This window comes from Lissotriton vulgaris, chromosome 3_1 (genome assembly GCF_964263255.1).
Source record: "Lissotriton vulgaris chromosome 3_1, aLisVul1.2, whole genome shotgun sequence".
Taxonomy (NCBI): domain Eukaryota; kingdom Metazoa; phylum Chordata; class Amphibia; order Caudata; family Salamandridae; genus Lissotriton; species Lissotriton vulgaris.
Window position 1 is genome coordinate 539,042,993 of NC_141689.1, and position 25,854 is coordinate 539,068,846.

At 43.2% G+C, this 25,854-nt stretch overlaps 1 protein-coding gene across 2 annotated transcripts in view; it reads right to left on the reverse strand.

Moving 5' to 3' along the window:
- The window catches only part of FCHO2 (FCH and mu domain containing endocytic adaptor 2), a 1,161,485-nt gene that overhangs the window by 463,114 nt on the left and 672,517 nt on the right, over nucleotides 1-25,854 (reverse strand). For both annotated transcript variants that reach the window (XM_086960798.1, XM_086960797.1), the window contains exon 15: nucleotides 10,461-10,500. In XM_086960798.1, the coding sequence (XP_086816924.1) occupies nucleotides 10,461-10,500 (40 nt within the window). The remainder of the gene's footprint in view (nucleotides 1-10,460; nucleotides 10,501-25,854) is intronic.

Here is a 25,854-nt window from a genome sequence, read left to right on the forward strand (position 1 = left end):
ATAAAAAACAATCTGTAGATGTTGTCGGCATCGCTAACTTAAAGCGCGCTGTGGCTCTTTCCATCAGGCTGAAGAAACCTCCTACATCAGCCGGAGGCGAATCGACCGGGTCTGGCACTGGTGAAGCCGGATCCGGAGCAATATATTGGTTCCATTCACTCTCTTGATCTTGGTTTTGCCCCGTTTCCTCTTCATCCGAGGTATCCACTTGGACTTGCGGAGGATATGCTCTCTCATGTTCTTCCTGTGCAGGCCGCACTGACTGCGCTGCCACCACCTGCGGTTGAACCTGTGCTTGACCTTCCACAGGTTGCGACCCCTTCTTGCTCCTATACTCCTCCAGCATAGCCCTCAAGTCTGTCAAAAGACTTATAGGCATCGATACCATGCCCTGCTGTGGTTGGGTATCTTGGTATGCAACCTGTCTCTCTGGCCGCTGTTCCTTTTGATAATAATATTCCTCATCCAAATCCGAATCATGGTATTTCAGATTCAATTGTGATGGACTGTAAGCGTCCCCATACATCTCATTTTCCTCTTCTGAGTAGTCATCTTCATCCAACAAAAGGGGTGGAGGTAATGATGGTACCTTCCTTGGAGAAGTCATATCTGGGGTTATCCTCCTCCTTCTGTTGTTCCCTGGCGCTCCTGTCGTCAACGGCGTTGAAAACAAATCCACCGTTTCTATATTCTGAATCGTCGTCGACGGCATCGTCGACGAGAGTCCCTTCACCGTCGACGGCATCGTCGACGGAACCATCATCGTCGTCGGGTTCACCGTCGACGGGATCGTCGACGGAACTGTCATCGTCGACGGGTCCATCGTCGACGGGCTCGTCGACGGAGCTGTCGTCGTCGACGGGCTCACCGGCCTCGTCGACGGGATCGTCGTCATCGAGATTGCCACCGTCGACGGAATAGTCATCGTCGACGGGATGGTCTTCGTCGACGTGGTGGTCACCGTCGACGTGGTCATCGTCGACGACGCCGTCGTCGATCCAGTCTTCGTCGACGGAATCGACATCGAGGTCCTCGTCGACGCTCTCGTCGTCGTCCTCGTCGTCGCTGGATGGCTCGTCGACGACTGAGGAGACAAAATCACCTCAGATGATTTAGAGTCCTTCTTGACCCCTGTAGAAGCCTCTACAGTCGGTTTTTTGACGGACTTGGCTACTTTAACCTGGTGGGAAGGCCCAGCCGAGCTCTCATCCAGTTTAGCCTTTTGCACCTGCAGTGCCTGCCTTTCCCTCTCCTTTACACTCACGTGAGGAGATTCGATAGGCCCTGGCTTGCCAGACCTATCAGAGGTCACACGCACAGCCTTTAAGGGGGGTTCAGTTGAAGTGTCCACAGACGATCCGCCCCTCTTCAATGAAGTCTTTGAAGATGTTGATCTGGCATCTTCCTCATCACCAGACACTACTTCCTCCCTCCTTTCCAACTTCCTGAGCCACAGAAGCAGCCGTCCTTCACGATCACGGAGGGTTTTAACAGACATTCTCCTGCATATACTACACTTATCGACCTTATGGTCTGGGTATAGACAGTAAATACAGTCTTGATGTTGATCCTCTGTATAAAGTCGCTTTTTGCCACAAGTGGCACAAGACCTGAAAAGGCTCTTCTTTTCCTTATCAGCCATGACAAAGCTGAAAGAAATCCTTAAAGAAAACTGTTTAAACAGTACCTCAAGTTGAAGTTAGAGCAGAGCTCTAAGGAGACTCCCTGTCACCAACGAAGCGGTAGAAAATCTGAGGCTCTGAGCTTTCTCAGGAAGGTTCTACAGGGTGAGGCTGATCTGATTGGTTGCTAAGGGGACTTTGGGTCTTTTTACATAATGACAGCAATAGGCTGCAAAAGATAATGAGGCCTAGGCCTAATTTTTTACCTTTTTTACACCTATTAGGGTGTATTTACCTAGGTATATATATATATATATTATTACCGAGGCTCCCATTCCGACGACGGGGAATGATACAAGCAATGGGAATCTATGAAAGTTCCAATACTGGAGTAAAGAAGGAATAAGGTACATGTAAATGTAAATGTGTTTCGATTTATATAGCGCACTTTAACCCAGGGGCCTCAAGGCGCTTGCTTAGGGAACCGGTCCTGGTATTCCCCTGTGAGATTCCCCGGCCGGGTATCCACAAGGTGAAAGCCAGGCATCCCGCTGCGAGGGGCCCCGTAGTGGAGATTAAGCAAACCCAGAGTCGCAGAGTGTGACCCCGTGAGTCGAGTAGGCACCAGAGCGAGAATTGTCGACTCCGTGGAATTTTTTGAGCCGACACCCGCCGAGGCGGGGAATCGAACCCTAGTCCACGGCCGATCTCAGCTTCTGGGTCTGCCGCCTCTAACCACTGAGCCACGCTTCTCCACGTCATATTCTCCATGTCATATTTCCCCCTTACATTCTCTACGACAACTGGCTCAAAGTGCTCTGCTCTAGAGTATAATAATTTCTCATTTCAATACAGCAGTGCTAATTAGAGTAAAATGGTGCCACAAGGAAACAGCCTCATCAGTAACTGAAACAAAGTAGGTTTTAAAAAAAAAGTTTCTTAATATACATAGTGGGTTGGGTGAGGGCTAGTGACAATAATAAAAGACACATTCTTTGGTTTTAATTTTTTCTGTTTACCAAGACCACCAAGTCCTGAGGAGAACCCTTAAGCAGCATAGGGTTTGAAACACGTTGGCTTGTGTTCATGGAGTTGGTCGTGCCACAAGGGAATGCATATATCGTTTAGTCCCCTTTTGACAACACCTTTTGATTTAAGTATTACCTGAGCGTTACATATAGGAAGGACAAAAGGCATTAACCTTTGGGTTCTCATTTGAGTGTTCGCCAAGTGTATTTTATTAATTACGAACTGGTCATCTGTATCTGTATTGTTCATGTATTGTTATATATATTGCACTGTGAATTTTGTTTTGCATTTAGCGGTATAACAGTACTACATATTGTTTTGAATGTGCAAATATGTCTTTGAAATATTTGTGTGGCCCAGTAAGAGACATGAGAATAATGGTTTGATCCTTTGAAAAAAGTACAAAAAGAAGTGAAATAAAAAACACACTGGCTTTAGAACAAAGCACTGAAGTCTCGTATGAGTAATTAGAAAACGATCTATCTGGACAAAAACCAGGTAAGGCATACTTTTTAGCATTTTCTTTCAACAGTGTATGTCGTGGATTAACCAGGTGGCATCCTCCCGCTAACATGGGAGGCAAGAGGAGAAGCCAGGAAATGGACAGGAGTGGTCACTTTCAGGTGCACTTCGGCAAAGTCACTGGATTGAAATAAGCTTTTGTTTTCTGACCCATGCCTAGTGAAGGAGTCTAGCTCAACTTCTAAATGGTTCTGCAACACCATATCCACACTATAGATTTGGTCAATTTCCTGATGCACTAGGGTGGTTGTGGCCCTCTAGCCAAGCGGGGAGCTAGGCTCTACCCAACAGTTTAAAAGAGATAAGGAGCTGATGAGGTTGTTGTCTCCAAAGAGCCCTTTGGTCCTGGGACCTTGTTGCGACTTCAATGGGGGTTAAGAACTGAATCTGATGGAAACAGTTTGTTTGATACTAGGAAAGGTGGTATGGCTGCTAATTGTGACTTTGGGAGGGAGGAACAAAGGCAAGTAAGGCACTTTGGTACCTGAACATCTGGCATGTAAGTACTAGGGACTGCGCCGGGAAACTAAGAACCTGTTCTCCCTTCTCATATCTTCCTCCTATTGATAAAATGCAATGTTTTCATCTAAAAGTGAACATTATTTCATTCAGGCTAGGAATTTTCTGTGGAATCCTTTACCAGTATTCACATATAAAGTGCTGGTGTGTACCAGACAATGATTATCCTAGCAAGGGACACAGATTTAATGTGATTCCGGTGCTTTAAACAGCAGATGATACAAGCATGGATCGGTGACAGTGTTGTGTCATAAACTATCAAACATGAAGTTAGAAAAAAATACAGGATGAAAAAAATGGCAATAAAAGGATAACAGGCATTAGCTGAGAGTAACTAAAGCTGTGGTCTCAGGAATTAGCCAGGATAATTACACATGCAAGAAAGGAACCTGGCCATGCATGTGTGCTACCAACGTGCACAAAATTCCTAAATTAGCACCCTCTGAAGCGCTTTCTAGTTACACCACCAGTTACCACCATACACACACGCTTTATCAGGCCGCCTAAAATATGACCATCTGCCCTTAACTTTCCGACCATTGCTAACTCAAACCCAAGTAATGCTTGTTAGCAAATTCCACTACCTCACAGTACAAGCCAGGAATCAATTACTAAGCTAATCGCACGGAAACAATGACACAAAGTAGCCTACTAATAGGTTGGTCTGAGAAGAGGCATGCCTAGTCTTGTGGTGCCTCCAGATGGACACAGTATGTCCCTTATTGGGGGGCTTTTTATTGATGATATTATACTGATATGGACAGGTACCCTTATTCAAATGGAAGAATATTTTGAGTACCTAAATGACAATGACTGGAATGTCAGATTCACTATGAACACTGACAGAACGAGGATATCTTTTCTGGATATTGAAATATACATAAAGGATAGCAGGATTCAGAGCACTCTTTCGAAAACCGACAGCATTTTAAAAGCGGACAGTGCGCATCTTGCTTGTACAATTAAAGCAATCCCATTTAGGGAAATGTTGTTGGTAAAATGTAACTGCAGTGAGGAGAGGGAGTGTGTGAGAAATCTGAATAGCCTCACTAATAGGCTATCCCTCAGGGGATATGATGAAAAACTATTGAACGATGCCAGAAAGAAGGTTTCCAGCACTAGCAGAGGGGACTTGTTAAGGTCAAAAGCGAGAGGCAGAAAAGAGAAACCGCTAGTCCTAATAACTACCATTAATTCATCGGATCACCAGATTTTGCATGTTCTTAATAAACATTGGGGCCTGCTGGAGAGCGTACTAGGCCTCGGTACATTAGTGAGTAAAAATCATAAAATCACATACAGGAGAGGATGTACCATTACATATATAGTTAGCCCTAGTTACACATAAGAGACAAAAAAGGCAAATATGTTGAACTGGTTACCTCCAAAACCAAAGGGTTTTTATACTTTACAAATTGTAGTATGTGTTCTCTGGGCTTGAATAAGATCGCCAGGTTTAGGTTCAACACCAAGAAGGTATATATGATCAACAGCTTCGTCAATTGCCGCACTGCTTTTGTTGTTTATGCAATCATCTGCACGTGTGGGAAGGTATACATCAGTAGTACCACTAGTGAACTGAGGTACAGGATTGCAGATCATTTGGGAGCGATTAAAAATAAAGACTCTTCATACTCCTTATCAGCTCATAAATGTGAAAGAAATAAGGAGTCACCATTTGTATTTCATGGAATAGATGTTGTAAAAGCAAATGTAAGGGGAGGCAACAGGGAGCTGGAGCTGAGGCAAACAGAATTCAGATGGATTTCCCCTCTAATAGCTGTTGAGTTAGGCCTCAATGTGGAACATGAATTTCACCATTTCCTTTAAAGCGGAGTATATTGATTATTGGAAATGCACAAATATATTAAATCGTTGTTTGAGAGTTTGAGATAGAAGACTAGGTGAAGTGCCTCCTCTACCTGTTCTCCTTTTATTCATCCATTTGTGTGCACCTTTGAGATATGGGTCTGTTCTTAACACAGCAGGGATTATACTTGCTTTATGTTCTAGGTAATGTGTTTTGTGGATTGAACATCCAAGCAGATGTTGATATTTATTAGGTTTGGGTAATAAAGAGTAGAACGGACGTGGCTGTTTTGAATTCTGTGCTATGTACAGGAATTCTTTGAGAGATCAAGTGTATAGTAGTTCACATGGTAGAATGAGAATTTATGGTTATTCATATAATGAACAGAATAAAGGAGAGTGGATAACCTGGTAAATGGAATTGTGTAACACACCCTGTGATCTACAGTGTTTGTTGGAGTGGAATTGACCATACTGGCCAAAACATGTTTTAAAGATGGCCGATAAGTTAGAAAGGACCTTCCTGTCCTTTTTCGCTTTTATTCATGGACGTGGGCCAATCACGTTGTGAACAGGTATGCTTGTTCTAGTTGTTGTGTTTGATTAAAATGGCTCTATATATATATTTATTTTTTTTCAAACTCCTTTACCCAGGTATAAGAAGACAACGCCATATCTTGCATCATAACTAATTTATTTTCAGACGACTGCTGTAAAAATAAATTCTTTATGATGCAAGATATGGAGTCTTCTTCCTATACTTTGGTAAAGGAGTTTGAAAATTAATTACGGACTTTGCCCAGTAAGCCCGTTTGGACGACGCGCCCTTTGTTCTGGAGACGCAGCAGTTGGAACTTGGCACACATGGATAGATATATATATATATATAGAGATATCTACATATACACAACAAATGAGATTAGAGGGTTTGTTAACAGGCGACTAGAATTGCCTGTACACAATCACAACCTTGTTTAAAGATGGCCGACGAGTTTGACAGGATCTCTTTGTCCCTTTTCACTGGCGCTTATGGACATGGACCAATCATGTTGGTTGTAGGGAGGCATGTTTGGTTGTTTTGTTATGTTTGACGAGAATGGTTATAGACATGGACATAATAAATGGGATTAAATGTCTTGTAAAATAGAATTATGCGAATAGGTTTGGTGAACAACGGCGTGGTTTTTAGTAAAATGGAGAGTATAGTGCTTAACCATGTTTAAAGAAGACCAACAGTTTTTTTAAGGCTTTCTAGTCCCTCATTGCTTACATGCATGGATGTAGACCAATCACGTTGTGTGGAGGTACTTTTAAAGGATACCACAACATTGACACGGTTGAGACCGGGAAACCACTGACGGCTGCTCTTGGAGAGAGTTAGGGGAGTTGGATACAAAGTTTTGATGAATGATGCCGGACTTTGTTGAGGGAACGGTGCAAGTATGGTTTAAGGAGGGGTGTACGATATTCGCAACAACTTGACTGGAGCGTGATGCAAGTTAAAACTACTGACAGCGTGGAGGAATGGCACATGGTCGTGTTCTATGTGAGATTAAGTAGCTAGAGATGGACGTAGCGAAATAGACGCAGATTTAAAAGGCGTGTCTGCGGGGTGTGGAATATGGACGCACATAACAGTGGTCATTAATATAGGACCGCAGACACAGTTAGAACTTTTTAGATAGCCAGGAAGAGTGGCTTGAATGTAGCGTGATATGTGGGGACTGGTGGGTTGCTTTAAGCGGTATTAAATCGCATTGATCTGAGTGTCCCTGTTGAAATGGAGGGTGTGGCGGTTATATCGGTTTGTGGGCTGCTAGAAACGTGTACAAATGAATGGATACCAGCTGTATTTATCGGTGGGATCAAGACGCAAACTAGACTATTGGAGAGTCTTGACTTTAGAATACAGGATGTGTTTTGCAATATTAAAACAAACTACTAGTTTTCATTCCCTGTGTTTTGGCTTAAGGACATAAACTCATGTAGAGTGTAGTTATTAATTGATAGCAGTGGCCGGAATGTCCAGGATGTATGGATTATAGAACCTCTTTTTACCAATGGTGTATTTTACTTGAGCATGTACATAGATAGTAGTGACTTTTGGTATATGGTTTTTTTTCAGGAGGCACTACACGTTTCTTGGTGCACAGATGTGCGCAAGAAGGGGCCGTTAAAATTGAGCCCAGATGGGAATGACATTTTAAAGACATATGGACTTCTTGGCTTGAATAAACTAAGGAAAGGTGAGCGTCCTGAAGATAAGCCCATGCAGCCTTTTGATTAAATGACAGGAGGGTAACATGGTTGTTTTTTATTGACAGCAGGAAAGTGAATAGGGCACCGTGAATGAAATTGGCCACGTCTTTGATTTAACTAGCATGTGCTCAACATATTGAGTAAGCACATTGGGTAAGAAGCTTTTTAGTGGTGGCGCGTTTTTGGTGCATATAGAACTGTGGTTATGTTGGATTGCATTGCTGAATGGAGTATAAGTTTATCTCCTTCTGATTTTATCTCTAGACCATATTAGCTGACATAAACTTCACTCAGAGTGCTAAACAGGCATGTGATCTGTGAGGTTTGAAATTACTGCAATAACAAGTGCTGGTGAGTTGCTATCTCTTCATGCTTTGAGGAGGATGGTAACTATTTTTTAAAATATGGTGCTGTCGAGATGAGGTAATTAAAACAATGATGGAGTTTATTAATTCCCCACTGTGCAATATGGGATATAAATACAATCTCATAGTCTTCTACTAACAATTAGAATAAGAGACCGCAAAACAATGGTGAGGGGAATATGAAGGAATTTTGAGTTGAGGAAGGTGTCTTATAGGAACCCTACGCTGATCCCAGCGCACTATAAACAAAATATGCATGAATATTGTGGGGTTCTTTTGGAATCTAGATATACATATAAATGCGCAATGTTGTTTTGAAGGGATCTGTTCATGTACAATGTGTATTTATTAGGATAAATGTGTTTATTTATTGTGTGTAGAACTCAATGTTGTTCTCTGATGTATTAATTGAGGGAATGACCATCAAATTACCAATGATTTCAAATGTACATGTATAGTAACAACTCGTTTTCATCAAGATGTTTTGTTGATAAGTGTATTTAGTTTGGTTGTTTTTCTAATGTCTTGCCTATATTTGTGTCTGATTATGTTTAACAGCCCTGAAGTAGTACCATGTGAATCGGGACGAAACGCGTAGGCTGTTGGTTGTGGAAATGTCATCTTGTTTTATCTAAACAATTTTGAAGATGTGTGTGAATAAACACTGTGTAAACACAACCTACATGTGGAAGAAACTGATTATTGTACTTTGATTAATAGTTTTGCCGTCATAGTCTGTCATAAATAATGTATAAATTCTGAAAATGTTGCTTGACTTTCGAAATAAAATGTTGTGCTCCTCAATTTTTGTGGTGACTTGTATTGATTAAATTGGGTTTTTCAGTTGACCCATAGAGTGAGAACGCTTCAGATGTTTGGGACAGACAGTGTGCAGGCAAAGTCTTTACCATAATCGTTTTTTCTGTAGTGATATGATGACAGGACTTAGATGAGAGTAAATGAAGCTATGATCTCAGGAACTAGACCGGATAGTTACACATGCAAGTAAAGGACCTGGCCATGCATATGTGCACAAAAGTGCTAATTTAGCACCCTCTGGAGCAATTTCTAGTTACGCCATCAGTTACCACGATACACACAGTCCTTATTACCCATCTAAAATATGACCATCTGCCCTCAGCTTTCAGACCACTGCTAACTGAAACCCACAAAACTGCTTGTTAGCAAATTCCACTATCTCACAGGAATCAATTACTGAGCTAATCGCATAGATATAATGACACCTAGTAGCCTCGCTGACCAGTTCAGGATGTAAATTTAACCGGAAGGGAGAGGTCTTAGGAAACATCCAACCTCAGCCCACAAGCTAGAACAAAACCCAGCCTAACAATCCACCATGGGCCTGAATCTTCAATTCCTTTCACAGGGTTTACACAAAAACAGAATGAAGTGGATACTTGGCAAGGTGCATAGGCTGTATGATTGTTAACTTTTCCTCTAATGCTGTAACAGGTTACAAAGAGAGGAGATGCATGTACAACATACACCTCAGAAATGCAAAAGTCCACATTAAACATTATGCCACAAAGGCTTAGACGGTCCAGGGAAGGCATGGCTTGGCAGTACGGGCTGGACTGTTCCCATGAGGCACAGGGTCAGACTGATTTGCATATGGCCATGTCTGAACTGGGTGGCAGAGTGGGCTAAAGAACGGTGATAGATTAAACCCAGATCTGTTGACTGGGTGTGAGTGTTTGATTGGTTCAGATGCTCTATCCATCACCCTCCCCCCCTTTTGTACCGCTTTTTTCACCATAAGTTGGCAGGGTATGCTCAGACGTGAGTCCCTTGCTCACTTTGCCACTGGATTCAAGTAAGTCTGGCTGAAGACGGCTGTAATGCCAGAAACCGGTTCTAGGAAGCTTGTTTCCGGTCCAGGTAAGGCATGGCTTGGCAGTTCGGGCTGGACTGTTCCCATGAGGCACAGGGTCAGACTGATTTGCATATGGCCACGTCTGAACTGGGGTGGCAGAGTGGGCTAAAGAACGGTGATGGATTAAACCCAGATCTGTTGACTGGGTGTGAGTGTTTGATTGGTTCAGATGCTCCATCACCACCCCCTTTTGTACCACAAAGGCTTAGACAGCAACTACAAAAAATACTAGAGTACTTGCTATATATGAAAGCAGACCAGAACGAAATGCAGAAAGGCTCCATTTTAAATACACCATAAACCAGTTTAAATATTAAAATGTAAAAAGGTATTGATGGAGAAAGTACAGGAGAAAATGGATCAAATAAAACACACAAATGATAAGGCAAAATAATACAAAATAATATTACTCAACCGTAAACACCATGAAAGAAAACTTACTCAGTGGGAGGTGAAAGTTTTGATTTTGTTAATTCTTCACCTAATTAAAAACAAAAAAAGTTATTAAAACAGCTACAGTCTGTATACAGTTTATTCAACAATGAAAAATGCTACCTCAATTAGGTATTTTTTTTATGTTCAATCATTAGATTCAGATTAAAAGTATTGGCTGATTAATTGAAATCATTGAACAGAAGTAAAAACACAGCAATCCACATTACAGACCTCTTTGAATCAATTACAATAAAACGTAATACTCCATACAGTCCTAAAAACACAAGTCTTGGTTAAAGGATCACAGCCAATGTTCTTTTTTTTTCACCCTGTTTCTCTTTAATAATGCTCTTTTATCCTCTCCTCCTATTATAATGTATTGCGGTCCTGATGTTGGTACTCCTATTTTGCTTAAAAGTTTGTTATTTCTGTTTGATATATTGCTTATTGAACCTTATTGCACTGATGTGCTCTGCTGTTACCACTAGAAATTTTATGTCACACATCTGCTACACATGAATGTAATATGTAATATCTGTACACCAAAAAAAATACAATAGAAAAATTCAAACAAAAAAAGGGTCACAACCAATATTAAAAGTTATTTAAAACAGAAAATACAACACAACTTAATAATAATTAGAATCGACTCTAAATCGTTTACCAGCTCTTGAAAAATAAAAGGTTAGGTTAAGGGAAGACAACATAAAGGCAGAAAAGACAAATTTGCTTCAAAGTATTGTTTGGTATGAAAGCATGTTATCAGATATTCAAGAGATTCTGAAAAGAAATAACCTGAATAAATGATTACATTTACACATGCAGTTATCATTGCGATAGATTCCGAGATTTACCTTTGGTACCTTAGCCTACACGTGTCGAAGATGAGATAGTCTAACATTTTAAATATTAAGGAGTTGATCAAAGTTGTTGACTTCATTCCTGATTTTGTGGCATGAAACACAAGATCAGCAAAATAGGTCTATCACATGACAGTCTTCAGCACACTGGTACATTTACTTTGAAAATTGTAAGGAGCTCACCAGGATTCCTCTTATGATTTGGGTATATATTTCAAACTTTGTGGGGACTCATAAACACGCCTAAGATTATGCATGCAAATCTTTCGATAAACATTTCAAGATGGCAATAGGTTTATTTCACAGATTGTCTACAGAGCAGCAATGGAGTCATGTCCATAGTAGTCATTTATTTTCCTTTTTTCCCACCTGTTGTTGTACAGTGGGAAATGTCCTCCACTCTATGCTCCATTGAAAAATGGAGGGTGATCCATACCCGTCCTAGCATTGGAAAAACACTTCTACGTTAAGAGTTGATTTGGTTGCATTTCTGGGGAGATAATAGGCATTAATGTTTGTTAACACATACAAAGTGCTACGTTTTTGGGTGTTTTAAACATTTTGGCATTGCCACATCCCTGACATTCTCCAAATCTCCCCCTTTTCAGGTAATTTCCACAAACCTAAAACAAGTTGGCATTTCGGCGTCATACTAAGAAAAATCTCTGGATCCAGTCTGGCGCTAAAGGGTGTTCACCAGTTAAAAGTATCCAATAGAATGGCACATTCAACCCGAACAATTATGTACAATCCCATTGAAAAACGGCAACTGCTGCAATGATTAATTTTATTTGTCATTGCAAGTATATGCCAAGCATGTTTAGGCAGCAGTTTTGTTTTAGTTTTTTTACTTTTATTCTTTTCATTTCTCTTGCATATGTTGTTTTGTGTGTGTGAGGATTATTGCGGGTTTATTGGACTACTATTATTGGCTGAGATTAATTGAAATATTCCTTCCATCACCTTGTAGTTTGTTGCAAGAAAATGCCATACATGACCGGTATGCAGAGACTTAAGTCATGTGTACATTGCCCCACATACCTCAAGCTATGATGAAGCATAAGTAGGCTAAAACCAGTCAGGGGACCAGGATAAGCAGTTCAGGCTGGACTGTTCCAAATGGAACAGGAACAAGACTGAATTGAACATGGCAGGTTTTTAGCACTGTGTTTAGAATGGCACATTGGAGAAGAAACAATGGACTGGAATATGGCCAGAGTGACTACCAGTGGCATAGATTAATCAATCAATCAATCATCGGGTTGGTATATACACATTCCTTTAATCGCTGTTGCTTGCTGGGCTTCCTATCATAAGCGAGGCACAGCACACTGAGGAAACAGAAACAATCACAAAATGTTGGTTGATGAAGGGCTTCTTCAGCAGCACCCCATCTGAATCTCCAGAATGTGAGCAAATGAACAGCAAGGAGGTGGAAGCATAAAGCGATCCTTTCGATTGAACAGAACAACTGAAAAGTTACTCTACTGCAATCCAAGTTCTCCGGTGGGGAAATGTTTAAATTAAAAAGAAATGAAAAGTCCCTCCTATGATAGGAATGTTTCTTTAGGATAGTAAAGAGAGAGTGAAAGTGAATGAGAGAGTGAGTATGGAGTGGTGTGGTGTGGGTTAAAGATAAGGAGCAATTTTAGTAGCCTATCTACAGCCAATCTATAGGCTTATATTGTCCAAAGACACATTTTTAATATTTTTCTTTAAACATACACTGAAATCTAAGGAAAAAAAGTTGCTACTCTTAAACCACTGATGAGACAATACTCTTTAGTACAACATTTAAAAAGAAAAATGGAAGAAAACAGAGACAATGTAGGCCCATGAATTGCAGCTTTTTGATGCTGGAAGAATGTACTGCCTCCTTTAAAACGTACACAGTCCTCTAGTAGTCAATCATGCTCTGTCAGTGGCAGTTAGGTCGGTTTGCTTTTTAAAGATAATGAGGATCCTGTGCAGAAGACAATAACTTCCTTGTCCATATCCCTTGGGGCAGAGGGAGGGATGCTTATGATAATAAAGATCTCGCTGCAGGACAACTACGATTAAAGGTAAGCAACTTTTCCTTCTCAGCCAGGGGATCTGCATTAATAGCGATTAACAGTGAAACCCGTAAGAAAATCGGAAAACGAATGAGGGAAGAAGCACTTTTCCCAACAAGTACTTCAAGGAATCCGGACTATCACCCCTGGAGATTGACTGATTTAAGGCAATGTCTTGTGAAAGTAGGGGCAGACCACAAGGTGACGGTTTTTTGGATCTCCACATCAGGATATACCACAGCAAAGCAGCAGTGGCATCCTTCCCGTTTGAAGATTGAATCCTGAAACTACCAGAGAAGGTCTTGTTAATTTTCTGATAAGAGAGCTAATACAGGAAATTATCCATCATGAGATGGATTGTTTTATTCAAATGAGCCATAGTTGGCAAAAAGATGACTTTGTTTAACTGAAAGCTCCAAGAAGAAAACATACCTTTAAACAATCAAAATGTTACCAGTAAAAATGGGCTTATGATGGGCCATCAACCAAACCAGAAATGTAAGCTTGGAGATAGGCGTGATAAAGTGAACCAGTGATGGAAGACAGGAGACCAACAGTCTGAGCCATGTTGTTCTGTTCTACAGTTTATGCCTTACTGGTTGAGTGGCACTTTATAAATATGTGAAAACCTCCAAAAGCCATGTTTTTCTGTTCTACAGTTGAAGGCTTACTGGTTGAGTGGCACTTTATAAATATCTGAAAACCTCCAAGAAGCAAATCTAATTATATGAGATCTGGATCCGAAGGAAGCGCCATAAACAAGCCAAATACCCAGAGAGAAACTCATTGTCAAAAACAATAAAGAGACATAATCCTTGATAAAAAAGTAGAGGTGCTCCGCAAGGTCGTACACAATGGTACAACAAAAGGAAGACATACATGACTTGCACGAGCCACCGCACAGCTGAGAGGTCATAAAAAAAACAGTACGCTGTTCTAGCCATCCCTTTAAAATTCACTTTGGAAAGACATGTACAGTAGAGGAGAGAAAACACCATAGAAACAATACCAATCAGACAAGCTTCAACTGCCCTCGAAACACAACTGCTGAAGATCTGTAATGGAAAGTCGTCTAGGAATGGAAGACACTGCTAATCACCGAACCTGCCGGGAGAAGGATACTCAACAAAGCACATTCTGTACCAGCACCAAAAAGTCACCAATGCTTCAGGCTAAAGTATTACAGAGGTTGCAGAGCTGGCGCCTGGAATAGTCCATGAAGGAAATCTTATATTGAATAGGAAGAAATGCTTATAAAATAGATCATCAAGTGGGGTTTGGCCAAAGCAGCCTAGATGGCAGACACGTCTTAATGATGCTACTTGGACCTCCTCCACCATCTGATCGCATCTACCGTCCTGAGCCATCGCACTGGCACAGCAACCCTATCTGAGATTCCTCGGGGGCCCTTTCTGAGGTTGTGGGTTTGAATTCCCCATGATCTACAGGGAGAGCAGTGCGTGCTCCCCCCACACAGACAGTGTGGCACCTACGTATTGAATTGTAGTGGTCCCCAGCCCGGATTCCGGTGTGACCTCCTGCTAGTGCAGCGCTTGCTCTGAAGTGCTGCAGGTGAGGAGGACTTTGGGGTCAGGTGAGCCTGGGGCGCTGTCTCTCCAACCCCGTCTTACTTCTGACACTGCTCGGTCCTTCTGTACGTTCTGTCGAGTTTGGCCGTGGCCTGCAGTCTATTTCTCGCTCCATCGTAACGGCCTGAACATCAGCTTTCCCCACCTCCCTGAGTGTTGCCTGTCCAAAAGACGAGACCCGTGGCAGCGGAGTCCACGGGGGCCCAGACGCTTGTGATGGGAGTAGCCTCCTCCCTGGTCTGACTGCAGGCTCCAGAGGGGTCCAATGATTGAAGCCACTGTCTCGATCTCACTGGTGTGTTGCTTGCCTACACAAGGCCCTACATTTTACTATCTGATGCCTGCTGTGTAACCTCCTTCGGCCCCATGCACCATCGACGCCCCAGGTGCCTCTTGTGGCTAGAACATAATTGTTCAGGGCTCCCCGGCTGCTCAAGCTGTGTCTCAGAGACTTGTGAGGTAGACGGGCTGCATCTGATCTTTTGGGGGGCTACCCCCTCCCACTTGTATGCCTGCCTGGAACCTGGCCAACAGAGGCAGCCGCCATTGGTATGGAAAGTTTAGAGGTGAATTACAATTTGCACACCGTCATGGCAGTTGGAATCCTGCAAAGAGCCCTTTCTTGGTGGCTGATCTATAGTTTGGCTGCTCGTGCTGCCATAACTGAACTTATGGGAAAGCGGGTCGAGCGTTGAAGACTGTTGTTGTCCGGCCGGGCGTATGCCTGACCGTCTGCTACTGTCTTGACTCACTTATGGTCAACTGCTCTTCTTCTGAATTCCTGAGGCGGAAGCTGGTCCCACACTGTTTCACAAGCGGCAACAATAGGGAAGAGAGAGCCCCAGGGGAGGGACTAAACTCCAGATTGATAAGTACTCAACTTACCCCTCTGACCCTACTAAATAGCAGACTGCTGATGGCTAAGGCCCGAAATCCTCTGTGGCCCAAATTCTACAAGCCATCCAAAACTTTTGTGAGGCCCCAAGTCCAGGATTTGTGAGGTGGGGTCTGATGTTGTGCTCCTCCGTCAAGACCTTTGCAATGTTGCTGGGAAGGTCACTGCGGTGGGGAGCCATGTCCCCACCCTCAAGTACGAAAGACAGTCTATCAGACCTTAAGGCTAAGGTGAACTTACTCCTGTTCACCATTCTCACCATCAAGTCCATAGCAGAATATGCAGAGAACCGCTCTCGACAAAGCTCTCGGCATAGTAATCTGCGATTAATGAGATCCCCTGAAGGGGTTGAAATCCCTCACCCAGAGATTTTTAGTTGAGACTTGGATCAGATTTTGGATCCCAGAGGTGACTCTGTCGCCCTGGTTCATCGTCGAGTGAGCACACTGGGCCCTGGCACAAAAAACCCCTTCGGAAGCACCACCACGTCCTGTCATTGCTAAAATTCATATCTTTCAAGACCGAGATACTATTCTTCAATAGGCACGTAGTCAATGTAAAATTTACTTCCAATGCGTTCACATTATGATCTTCCCAGACTACACTAAAACCACGCAAAAACAATGCAAATCATTGGATGCTGTTAAGCAGAAACTCAGGGCGCTATCTCTCTAGCACATGTTGCTCAGAGAGGGTGAAGGTCCTCACGGGTCTCACTTCCACTTGTTTGATACCCCAGAAAGAGGCATGGGAATGGACCACAGAACATTGATCTCTTCAATATTATGCTCCTACTAATCGGGATACGAAGTCGGACCAGGGCTTGTCGGTCCTGGCTAATGCTAGTTTGCAAATTAATCACCAACATAATTCTAAGAAATAGGCGTGGCCTGCGTAAATGTTCCCGCGTCCTCAGACACAGAGCTTTGCAACACATGGACTGCCAACAAATTGCTTTCTATCCCCCACCACCACCCCTCCGCGCTGGACAGAGCTTCGGGGTCCATCCGGGCGGATACTTCTGATGAGGGAGAATCCACTGGAGTCAGCTGTGAACCTTTATGCTGCTTCTTTCTGTTCAATGGCCCAGGGCATGCTCGGACTACTGACAATCAGATCCTATAAAGAAGGAGATGCACCTCAAATACCCTGTTTTAATTACCTTGTTGCAGAGAGTTGGGCGACAGATACTTCAGGGGTGGGGAGTCGTTGTTGGGGGTGTTTTGGGGGTCTTTGTTTTGTATGTTTTATCTCTTTTTGTTATGATTGCTACTATGTCCAACTTGCGGTCTCCGCCACAACCTATATGATTGACTCAATTGCCATCATATGCCCCAACACGCTTACCTTGTGGCTAATCTTAGTCTTCTTTCATGGAATGTAAACGGCCTCCTGGACTGTATCAAATTAATCATGGTCCTCAAATTCCTCAGACGCCGCCAACCAAGTGTTAGGATGTTGCAGGAAACCCATCTCTTGGGCACCCAGTGTTCCTTTCTGCGTAGGTTTGATTATGATCGGGTTTATCACTCTAGTTTTGGTATGGGGGCTAGAGGGGTCGCAATATTACTTTACAAACACTTCCCACTGGTGGACACCCAGATCATTCACAACACCCAAAGCGGAATGTTGGGGTGGTTGGAACCCTGGAAGAAAAGCCTTATAATTTCTAAGTGTATATGTTCTTCCACATCTACATAGACTAACCCTTCAGGACTTCATGAATGTAATTGCTGCACTGCCATATGGGACACTGCTTGTCGTTGGGACTTTAATGCTGCTCCCGACCTGGATATGGACGTTTCTTGCCTCCTTTCGGGCGGCCGTCATGAGCTGTCCAGGGTACTAGTCTCTTGGATGGATTCCCTACGCCTGATCGACATTTGGCATATATGGCATTCTCTGGAACAGAAATATACCCATGCCTCTGCCTCCATGAAAGCCCCGTTACGAATTGACCACATATTCCTCCATGCCACAGACGTACCCTCTACCTCGACTATTAGTGTATTACCACGAGGGATCACAGACTATTCCTCCCATAGATTCGGCATGGGGGGGCCACGTAAAACAGTATACGTGGCGTCTCAACGCCTGGTCCCTCACAGAAGACAGCTTACATGACTACCTTTCGGAAGAGCTGTATTCATACTTTTGCTATTAATGACAGTACTGTCCAGAAGGCGAGTACCCTATGGGCTGTGAGCAAAGCCACACTTCAAGGGATGGCTAAAACACATCTCAAGAATACAGATAGGGATAGCCACGAACAGTTGACAAAGCTTTAGTCTTGCATAATCTCTCTGGAGATGCCAGAAGCGTCCAATGCCACTGAGTCCTTAAGCCGACAGATTAAAATAGATCAGGCTTCCTTGAGACAGCTAGCCATTCATGAGGCCGGACATCCATCCACCATGTTTACGAATACAAAGACAAAAGCAGTACTCTCCTATATAGACTTGCCAACAGGGATCTGGGATCATGGATAATCCCTTCTGTTGACTACTCGTCTTGTTCGCCAGTTACCAGCCTAAAGGCAACCACAAGTGTATAAGCAGATTATTAAGAGAAACTATATACTCCGTGACCACTGCCTTACTGCGAGCTCGCACAGTCTCTCTTGCCTGATATATCCCCTTCCCCTGCCTCCCTTGGATCCAAGGGGTGGCGTTGGACTCTCCTATTACTGAAGGAGATGTCCTCTTGGCCATTCGGGATCTGAAGCCTGGTAAGATCACTGACTCAGACGGTTTTCTCCTTGAATATTACTCCGAGCTCTGAGACATTGTCGCCGCACAGCTACTGCAGCAATATAAAGAGGAAGGGGACAGAGGCTCCTTTCCACCTGATCTTGACCTTGTCATTATTGTGGTGATTCCTAAGTTGGATCATCCGGCCTCCGGTTGCACCTCCTATCGGCCTATTATCCCGAGTAACGTCGGCATCAAGATTTATGCCAGATCCTAGCAAAGAGGCTTCAACCGGTACTTGGCGCGCTTATCTATCTGGATCAGTGGGGCTTTATGCTCAATCGTAGCACTAGACACTGCATCAGTCGAGTCAACGCAGCCATGCCCAATCCCCACAACATAGGGAAAGAGACAGTTTTACTGTTCGCTAACTTTGAAAAAGCCTTTGACACTGTAAATAGGGGCTAACTTGACACGGTTTTCCACTGCATGGGTTTTAGTACCAAGTTTTGTCGTTTTATTGGCCACCTCTACTTGCAGTCCTCAGCACAAGTCCTCATCAATGGCATGCTATCCCATAAATTCCCGATAAGACACGGGACTAAGCAGCGTGGTCGTCTCTCCTCTATCCTCTTTGCGCTGGTTATAGAGCCCCTGACTCTTGTAGTTTGCTGTGATACTCAGCTGTGGGGATGGCAGTGGAGTGAAACAATGGAGGACAGAATCGCCCTCTATGTGGACAATGTCCTTTTTCTGACCGACCGTCGTGTATCAGGAGCCCGCACATTAGAAATCCTGCACCTTTTTGAGGATGGCTCTAGGTGAACAGATGCAAATCATTCATAGTTCTTTTACAAGGTGGCAATGCTGTGCTTGTTTGGCAATCCGATATCTTGATCTGTCACCTTAAGTTCAAATACTTAGCAGTCCATATATCAATGGTGCCCTAGCTTACACATACTCTTAATCTCTGCACTCATCTCGGGCGACCAAGGCCACCCTTACTACCTGGTTCACCCTGACCCCTAATGTTCTAGGCCCGGTTGCCCCCCTCAAAATGATGATACTCCCACGTTTCTTATATACCCTGCAAAACTTTCAGCTCCCTACCCCCAATGTCTGGTTTAGTGAGGTCACAGCCAGACTCCGCTCCTTCCTTTGGAGAGGTCAATCCCAAAGTATTACCATTGTCAAATGTTGCCGCTCTGTTTACGATGATGGTCTGGGAGCAGTAGATAGTTTTATATTACTAGGAGCCCAAGGTCCGGTCATCCACGATTGGATGACCTGAGGTTGGAGCGACCCTGCATATCAGCTTGAGTTGGCCTGTCTTGGCTTGGATGGGGTGATGCACTATCTGTATGGACGGTCCATTCCTCTTCACATTCCTAACTTACTAGAATCATCTTTCTCGTGTCGTGAGCTGGCAACAGATTCCTTGGCTGGGACAAGAAACTGACCCAACAGACCCGCACCCTTTAGGCAGGATTCTGGATGGACACTTGGTACGACTGGAGGAATTTGGGTAGTGGGAGTTGATTGCATGCACTCGAATGTTATAAGGCACACCTGCCTGACTTAACACAGCCCTTTTGAGGTTCGACTACTGATGGGCAGCTTGGGACAAGGAGGGGTTCTCCCAGCTTTACTGCTCCCTGGCTTGCAATGACCCTAAAGTGCTGGGCCAGCTCCAGTGGAGGTCTGAGTCAGCGATATAGATGACGTGGAGTGGCGGGTGGCTCTGACTAAGTCAGCTACATTAACTCCACCTCCTTTATATGACACCTAAGAAACTCTGGCAAGCTTGTCTCCTACCCGACCCTGGATGCCATTGATGCTCCTCACAAGAAACTGGAAGTTCTTTTGCTAACAATTTGATGACAGCCGTGGAGTAGCTGCTGACAGACAATTCTTAGAAAGAAAGGAGTTTGAGAAAGGCAGTAGGCAGTTCAAAAGATAAACCTTTCCAGAGTCTCATTAACCAGAAGGATTCTAGCGAGTTCCGAATGATTCACTACGTGTTTCACCCAAAAGGTAAATCTTTGAACAGCACCTAGATATGGAGATTGTGCAGTGCCTTACTATGGATAGTAAAAAAGGGCAAGTGGTATTGTTGGATAAGGTAGCCACAAAGTTGACTTTCCAGCTGCTAATAATTTGTCTGAAAAACAACCACTTGCAAGGTTTTGCAGTTTCGGTTTTTTAATCCCCTAGAAAAATGTTCCTCCATAATTTGTCCAGTGTAATGTTGAGTCTGAGCGCTTCAGCATGTTCCAAGAATTGTACCTGCCATGGCAGACGATCTCATGAATTGCAGAGTTGATTATATGGCTAAAAAGCTGTAATGTACCTTGGCTTGCAGTGTCTAGTTACAAATTATTTACTAAAAGCGTATTTTTATTTTGGCTGCTGTTTCTAGTGTAGAGCATTATTGTGCTTTGTTCTTATGAGTATTTACAAGATATATATTGATTGCTCCTAATGAAGGGACCGTGTCATGAATCAATATGTTTTACATCCATTCATGAAAAAGGACTACTATGTTGGTTTATGCTTTCAAAAGAAAATTAGAAGTGAATAATTAGGAAAATGTATGTTTTGTTTTGAACATTTTGAATGATTCATGAATGCTAGCATTAAACTGCCTGAATATATGTGCTTGTAGTTAATTAACTGGGAATGACCTGATTGGCGCCGCTTGCTCCCGGTCCTCTAACTCACCAGCTCCCTCCATTCTGCATTTTCCTCCCAAGGTAGACCCATTTCCCTGCAGTTTTTTTGCTGCTTGCTAGACCAACTCCCTCCTTACACTGTTGCACATTCACCATTTGTCGCCAGCATCACCTGCAATGGTGATCTCTGTTGTGTGCTTGGTTGCCGAGTGTGTGTGTGGCTAACCGTTCGGGGGTGGTGGTAGTGGGTGGTATTGGACGGTGGGGAAAGAAAGCTAGGGCTGGGGAAGGCCGGCTCTAGTTTAGTCAGGTTACGTAGGCCTGACCAGCGGCCCATTGTAATACAGGGCCAGCAGAACATTTGCAAGAAAGAGGCTCTGGCACGGCTGTGGGCCAGGGGTTGATTGGAGCGGTCATTATGACATGTTGAAGCCGTGTACACCATAATAGTCAATGGACACGGTTCTGGTTAATCCAACTGATCTAATTGGATATTTGCACATATAAGGTCTTCATCCGATATTAGAGCATGTGAACATCCAGTCAACTCGATTCAACGTAACTTTTCCGGGTTTTAAGTACCAATTTTGAAGATCCCTTTCCGTGATATCCTGAGACACTTCGAAAACCCTTGGAACCTTGATAGTTTGTCATTCTGAGATTTCGAAGGTCAGAAATACAAGGAAAACAAGCTAGCGTAAATCGCAGAAAATTTTTAATTCTATTCCAGCTCAAGGCTCAAATTTGCACCAACATTCCGGGTCAGACGCAGGGAGTATCAATCCTAGAACAATTGATAACCCTATATCTAGTCAGGGGCTAATAATGTTAACAATGGTGGGCTGGAGCGCAGGCACTATTACTATTTGAACCTACAGAATCGCAGCACGGGGCCACCTCGAGGAGCAACTCTAGATCAAACAACAATAATGGGTTCTTCTTTGATAACCCCGCTGGGGTTTGCCAACAGAGGGACCATATTTCAACACATGACCAACTACTGCTTCGATCACATGGCTTACATGATAATTTGGCCCACTTAAAACAGAAACCAATCAGCTCTTGGTTTTCTGCAATGTAAAATAACAATCATCTATAGCACTCTTATAATAAAGGAAATACATCACTGCCTGGGCCATCCCGGCAGGACAGAAACCTCTCAAGCACAAAGAACAAAGTTTTACTCAACCTAATTTGATCTTCAAGGATCACGTCAATCAAGTTGAGGTTCATAGAGCTCCCGATATACCGGATTTCAATCTACCAGGTTCTGAAAGTAATTCAATTTATGGGAGAGAGTAGACTGAGAAACATACACCTCGCGATATACCTGCTCCCAAGTCCCTGGACATAAGTTAGTGAATGTTGAAGTTCCAGACTTCGTCATAAATGGGCAAACTGAGCTAGCACGCTCATTTGAAAATTCTGATTTTCTGATTAAACTGAATGGATTAACACAAATCTAACTAATTATTCATCCCCTCATCTTACAAAGGCCTGAATAAGAGTCATTGGCCAACCAAGGTCATTCACTGGAAAATGAGGTAGAAACCCCTCCGGTATATCCAGTTCTTTCGGCAATGGTTTCCACTCATACAAAAATGGCTGAAGCTTTGGAATCTTATTCACCCTTCAATGGTGAGCAGAGTACACCATTAAAATCGATTGAGGACACTTTAACCACATGGAACTCTCTCAATCAGACACTAAGCAGCTTGGATACAAAACTCTAAAGATTAACGGAAAGTACTTACTATCTGATGAGGATTGATGCCCTAATTGGCTTATTACAGCTCCTCAACAAATATGATAGATGAAGGATCTCAGGGAAAAGTTTAGAGAACTGCGGGGAAGAAATCCCCAGCACAATTATGTATCAAACAGCAAATCGGCGGGTCTATCAGACTCCCTAAAGAGAGCTCTTGAGCACAACCAGTACAAGCAAAAAACTCCAAATAAAAAATGGAAGAAGTCCTATTTAAGACGACAGAATCCCATCACCCACAAGATGGCATGCTTCATCATCTGGGATCTCCTCTTGGTTGTAAATCCTAGTGCAACCAAGGGCTACAACCGCCTCACTGTGAGGGAGGAGCACAGGGATGTTTTATTGCCTCACTGTGAGGGAGGAGCACAGGGATGTTTTATTGATCAGTTGATTGGATCTTCTAAAATCTGTTTGATGCGAAGCATGAAAATGCTCGGGGGGATGGTTGCAGTGCAAGGGATGTTAAAATTAGCAAAACATGACGCCGCCAACTTCAAGTCCAAGTGCAGCACAAAGTGTTGAAAAAACTGTTCACAACTTGGAGCATCCCCAGCAACAGAGATCGTAACAATAAAAGGGGAGGCCTAAACCACCAACTTAGAACGCCCAAAACACCCTTTGAGACCTATGTAAGTAAAGGGCGACTGAACAAATTGAAAGGACTAAATAAAAATTGGACAGTGTAAAAGCGAAGGAGGCAGTAGCACCTAAATTACCAGTACATTGGGGTGCAAAAATCTTTTGGGATCTTTAGGAACGCAGCTAACACAAATACTGAGTCTTCATCTTACTCATGAAAGCAGTTTAAGGACCACCGCAACCCTGCTGTTACACGCCCAACTAAGGACAACTTTAATACTAGTCTTTTAAATTTCCACCTTACAGCCAAGTGGCAGTAAGGGATGCTCCAAACACAGTTAAACAAACAATATCCTCTGCATCACATTCAAGGCAGGTTGTAGGAAACACGGGTGATGCAATCAACATTGGATCAAACTTATTTGGAAGAGTATCAACAAGCCTCAGGCAACAAAGAAACATGCCTCCGATGGAAACTAGGAAATAATAAAAACAAATATTGTGTGAAACAATTGAACAACACAAAAAAGTGACAATCCATTCGAAGGAACATTAAAAAGCAGTTGATAACCAGAATATGAATCCATCTCAGCAATTGGAGCATTCAATCAATCAGATATTTGCACTGCCTGCAATGGACTTGTTGTATCATGTGGCAGAGGGCTTCGTAACCTTGGTAAATAAGATCTATACACAAAGTTTGATACGGTCTTACTCAATGGACCTAAACAGTGCCTCAATTACGTACAACCTAAGGACATTAGACCACTTACAAAATACGTCCTGCCGGAGCTTTTGTTAAAAAAAAACAGTTCCAAAAATATTTTAGGCACTGAACCACGCAGAAGCCTCAACAAAGCAGGGTGCGTGCTGTCCACACAATAAAGGCTAGCCAGTGATGGCTAATCAAGCCCTGGACTTTAATCCACTTAAGCAATCTAGGGGGTTCCAAGACGTACTGAATCAGCAAAACCTACTAAAGAGTATACCTTCCTTTCCCGATCTGAGTACCATGACCTCAACATACCTTTGTCAGTTACAGAAAACAACAGGAATGAATGAATAAAATTTATGACGCGCAAACAATAACCCGAAGGTATCAAGGCGCCTAACAGAACAGATCGAAAGTAAGATTCGCTACATCGCTACAGGTACGCTTGCATAAAAAGGTGAGTTTTCAGAGCCCTTTTGAATGCCTGAAAAGTGGGCAGTGATCTTATTTCCAGAGGAAGAGCATTCCACCACTTAGGGGCCAGGGTGGAGAAGGCCCTACCAGGAAAGTGAAGTCCCGTATCAGCGAGCATAAGAGCACAATACGGTGCAACAAACAGTCCACCTGTCTAACAAACCACTTCTTGATTAAAAAGCATAAAGCTGAAGACCTTAGGTGGGTTGTTTTGGAACAACCATTCATCCCACCGCATATTACAGACATCTCAAGGTTTCTTTTCATCAAGGAACAACGCTGGATTTTCAAATTGAAAACTGACATCTCAGGTCTGAATGATAACATACCCTGGGTGTCCATCTGACCAGCTGTGAGCCTTCGGGGACGCCATCTCCCATTAATAACTCAATACACTAGCAGTTGGCTTCACTTATACTTCACATGATGCAGACCCACTGCATCAACTAGATATAGTGTAGCTTACGTCAGAAATTGGTCAATCCCACTTCCAGTATGTCAAACACTATTAGTTGGCTTCACTTATACTGCACATTATGCAGTCCCACTGCATTAACTAGATATAGTGTAGCACAAGTCGGTAATTTGATAACCCCACCTCCAACATGACAACAGCATTAGGTTAGACTCTGTTCGCGCCATCTTTTATGTCCCTGGTAAATTTACCCTAGGGCATAGCCAACGATCATTGTTATATGTCAGAACCCTCGTGCCTCACTGTGATCACATCTACCGCGCCTTGGATCCCTCCCGCTATATTTGGTTTTTGATCCTGGCATTTCATACACTTTACATCCAGTGTCTCTACATCTACATAGTGTATTGATCAACTATGGTCTGTAGCCATCTATACCATTGCCAGTACAGGCGCAGTAAGTTGATGTTCACTGTCCCCTTAGGATGCATTGTTTCGTTTCAGGGACCAGAACATACACGGCCACGCTCGTATTGAGAGCGGGAATTCACCGTGTCATCCATGTGGCCGCCGTCTGAGAACCCCTCGTTTGACAGGTGCGAGTGGTAGGGTTACTGTAGTAAAGTATCGCTATGCCCTCCGCTTGTTTATTGGTTACTCTTGACAACTTGTATTGGTTATGCATAACTGAG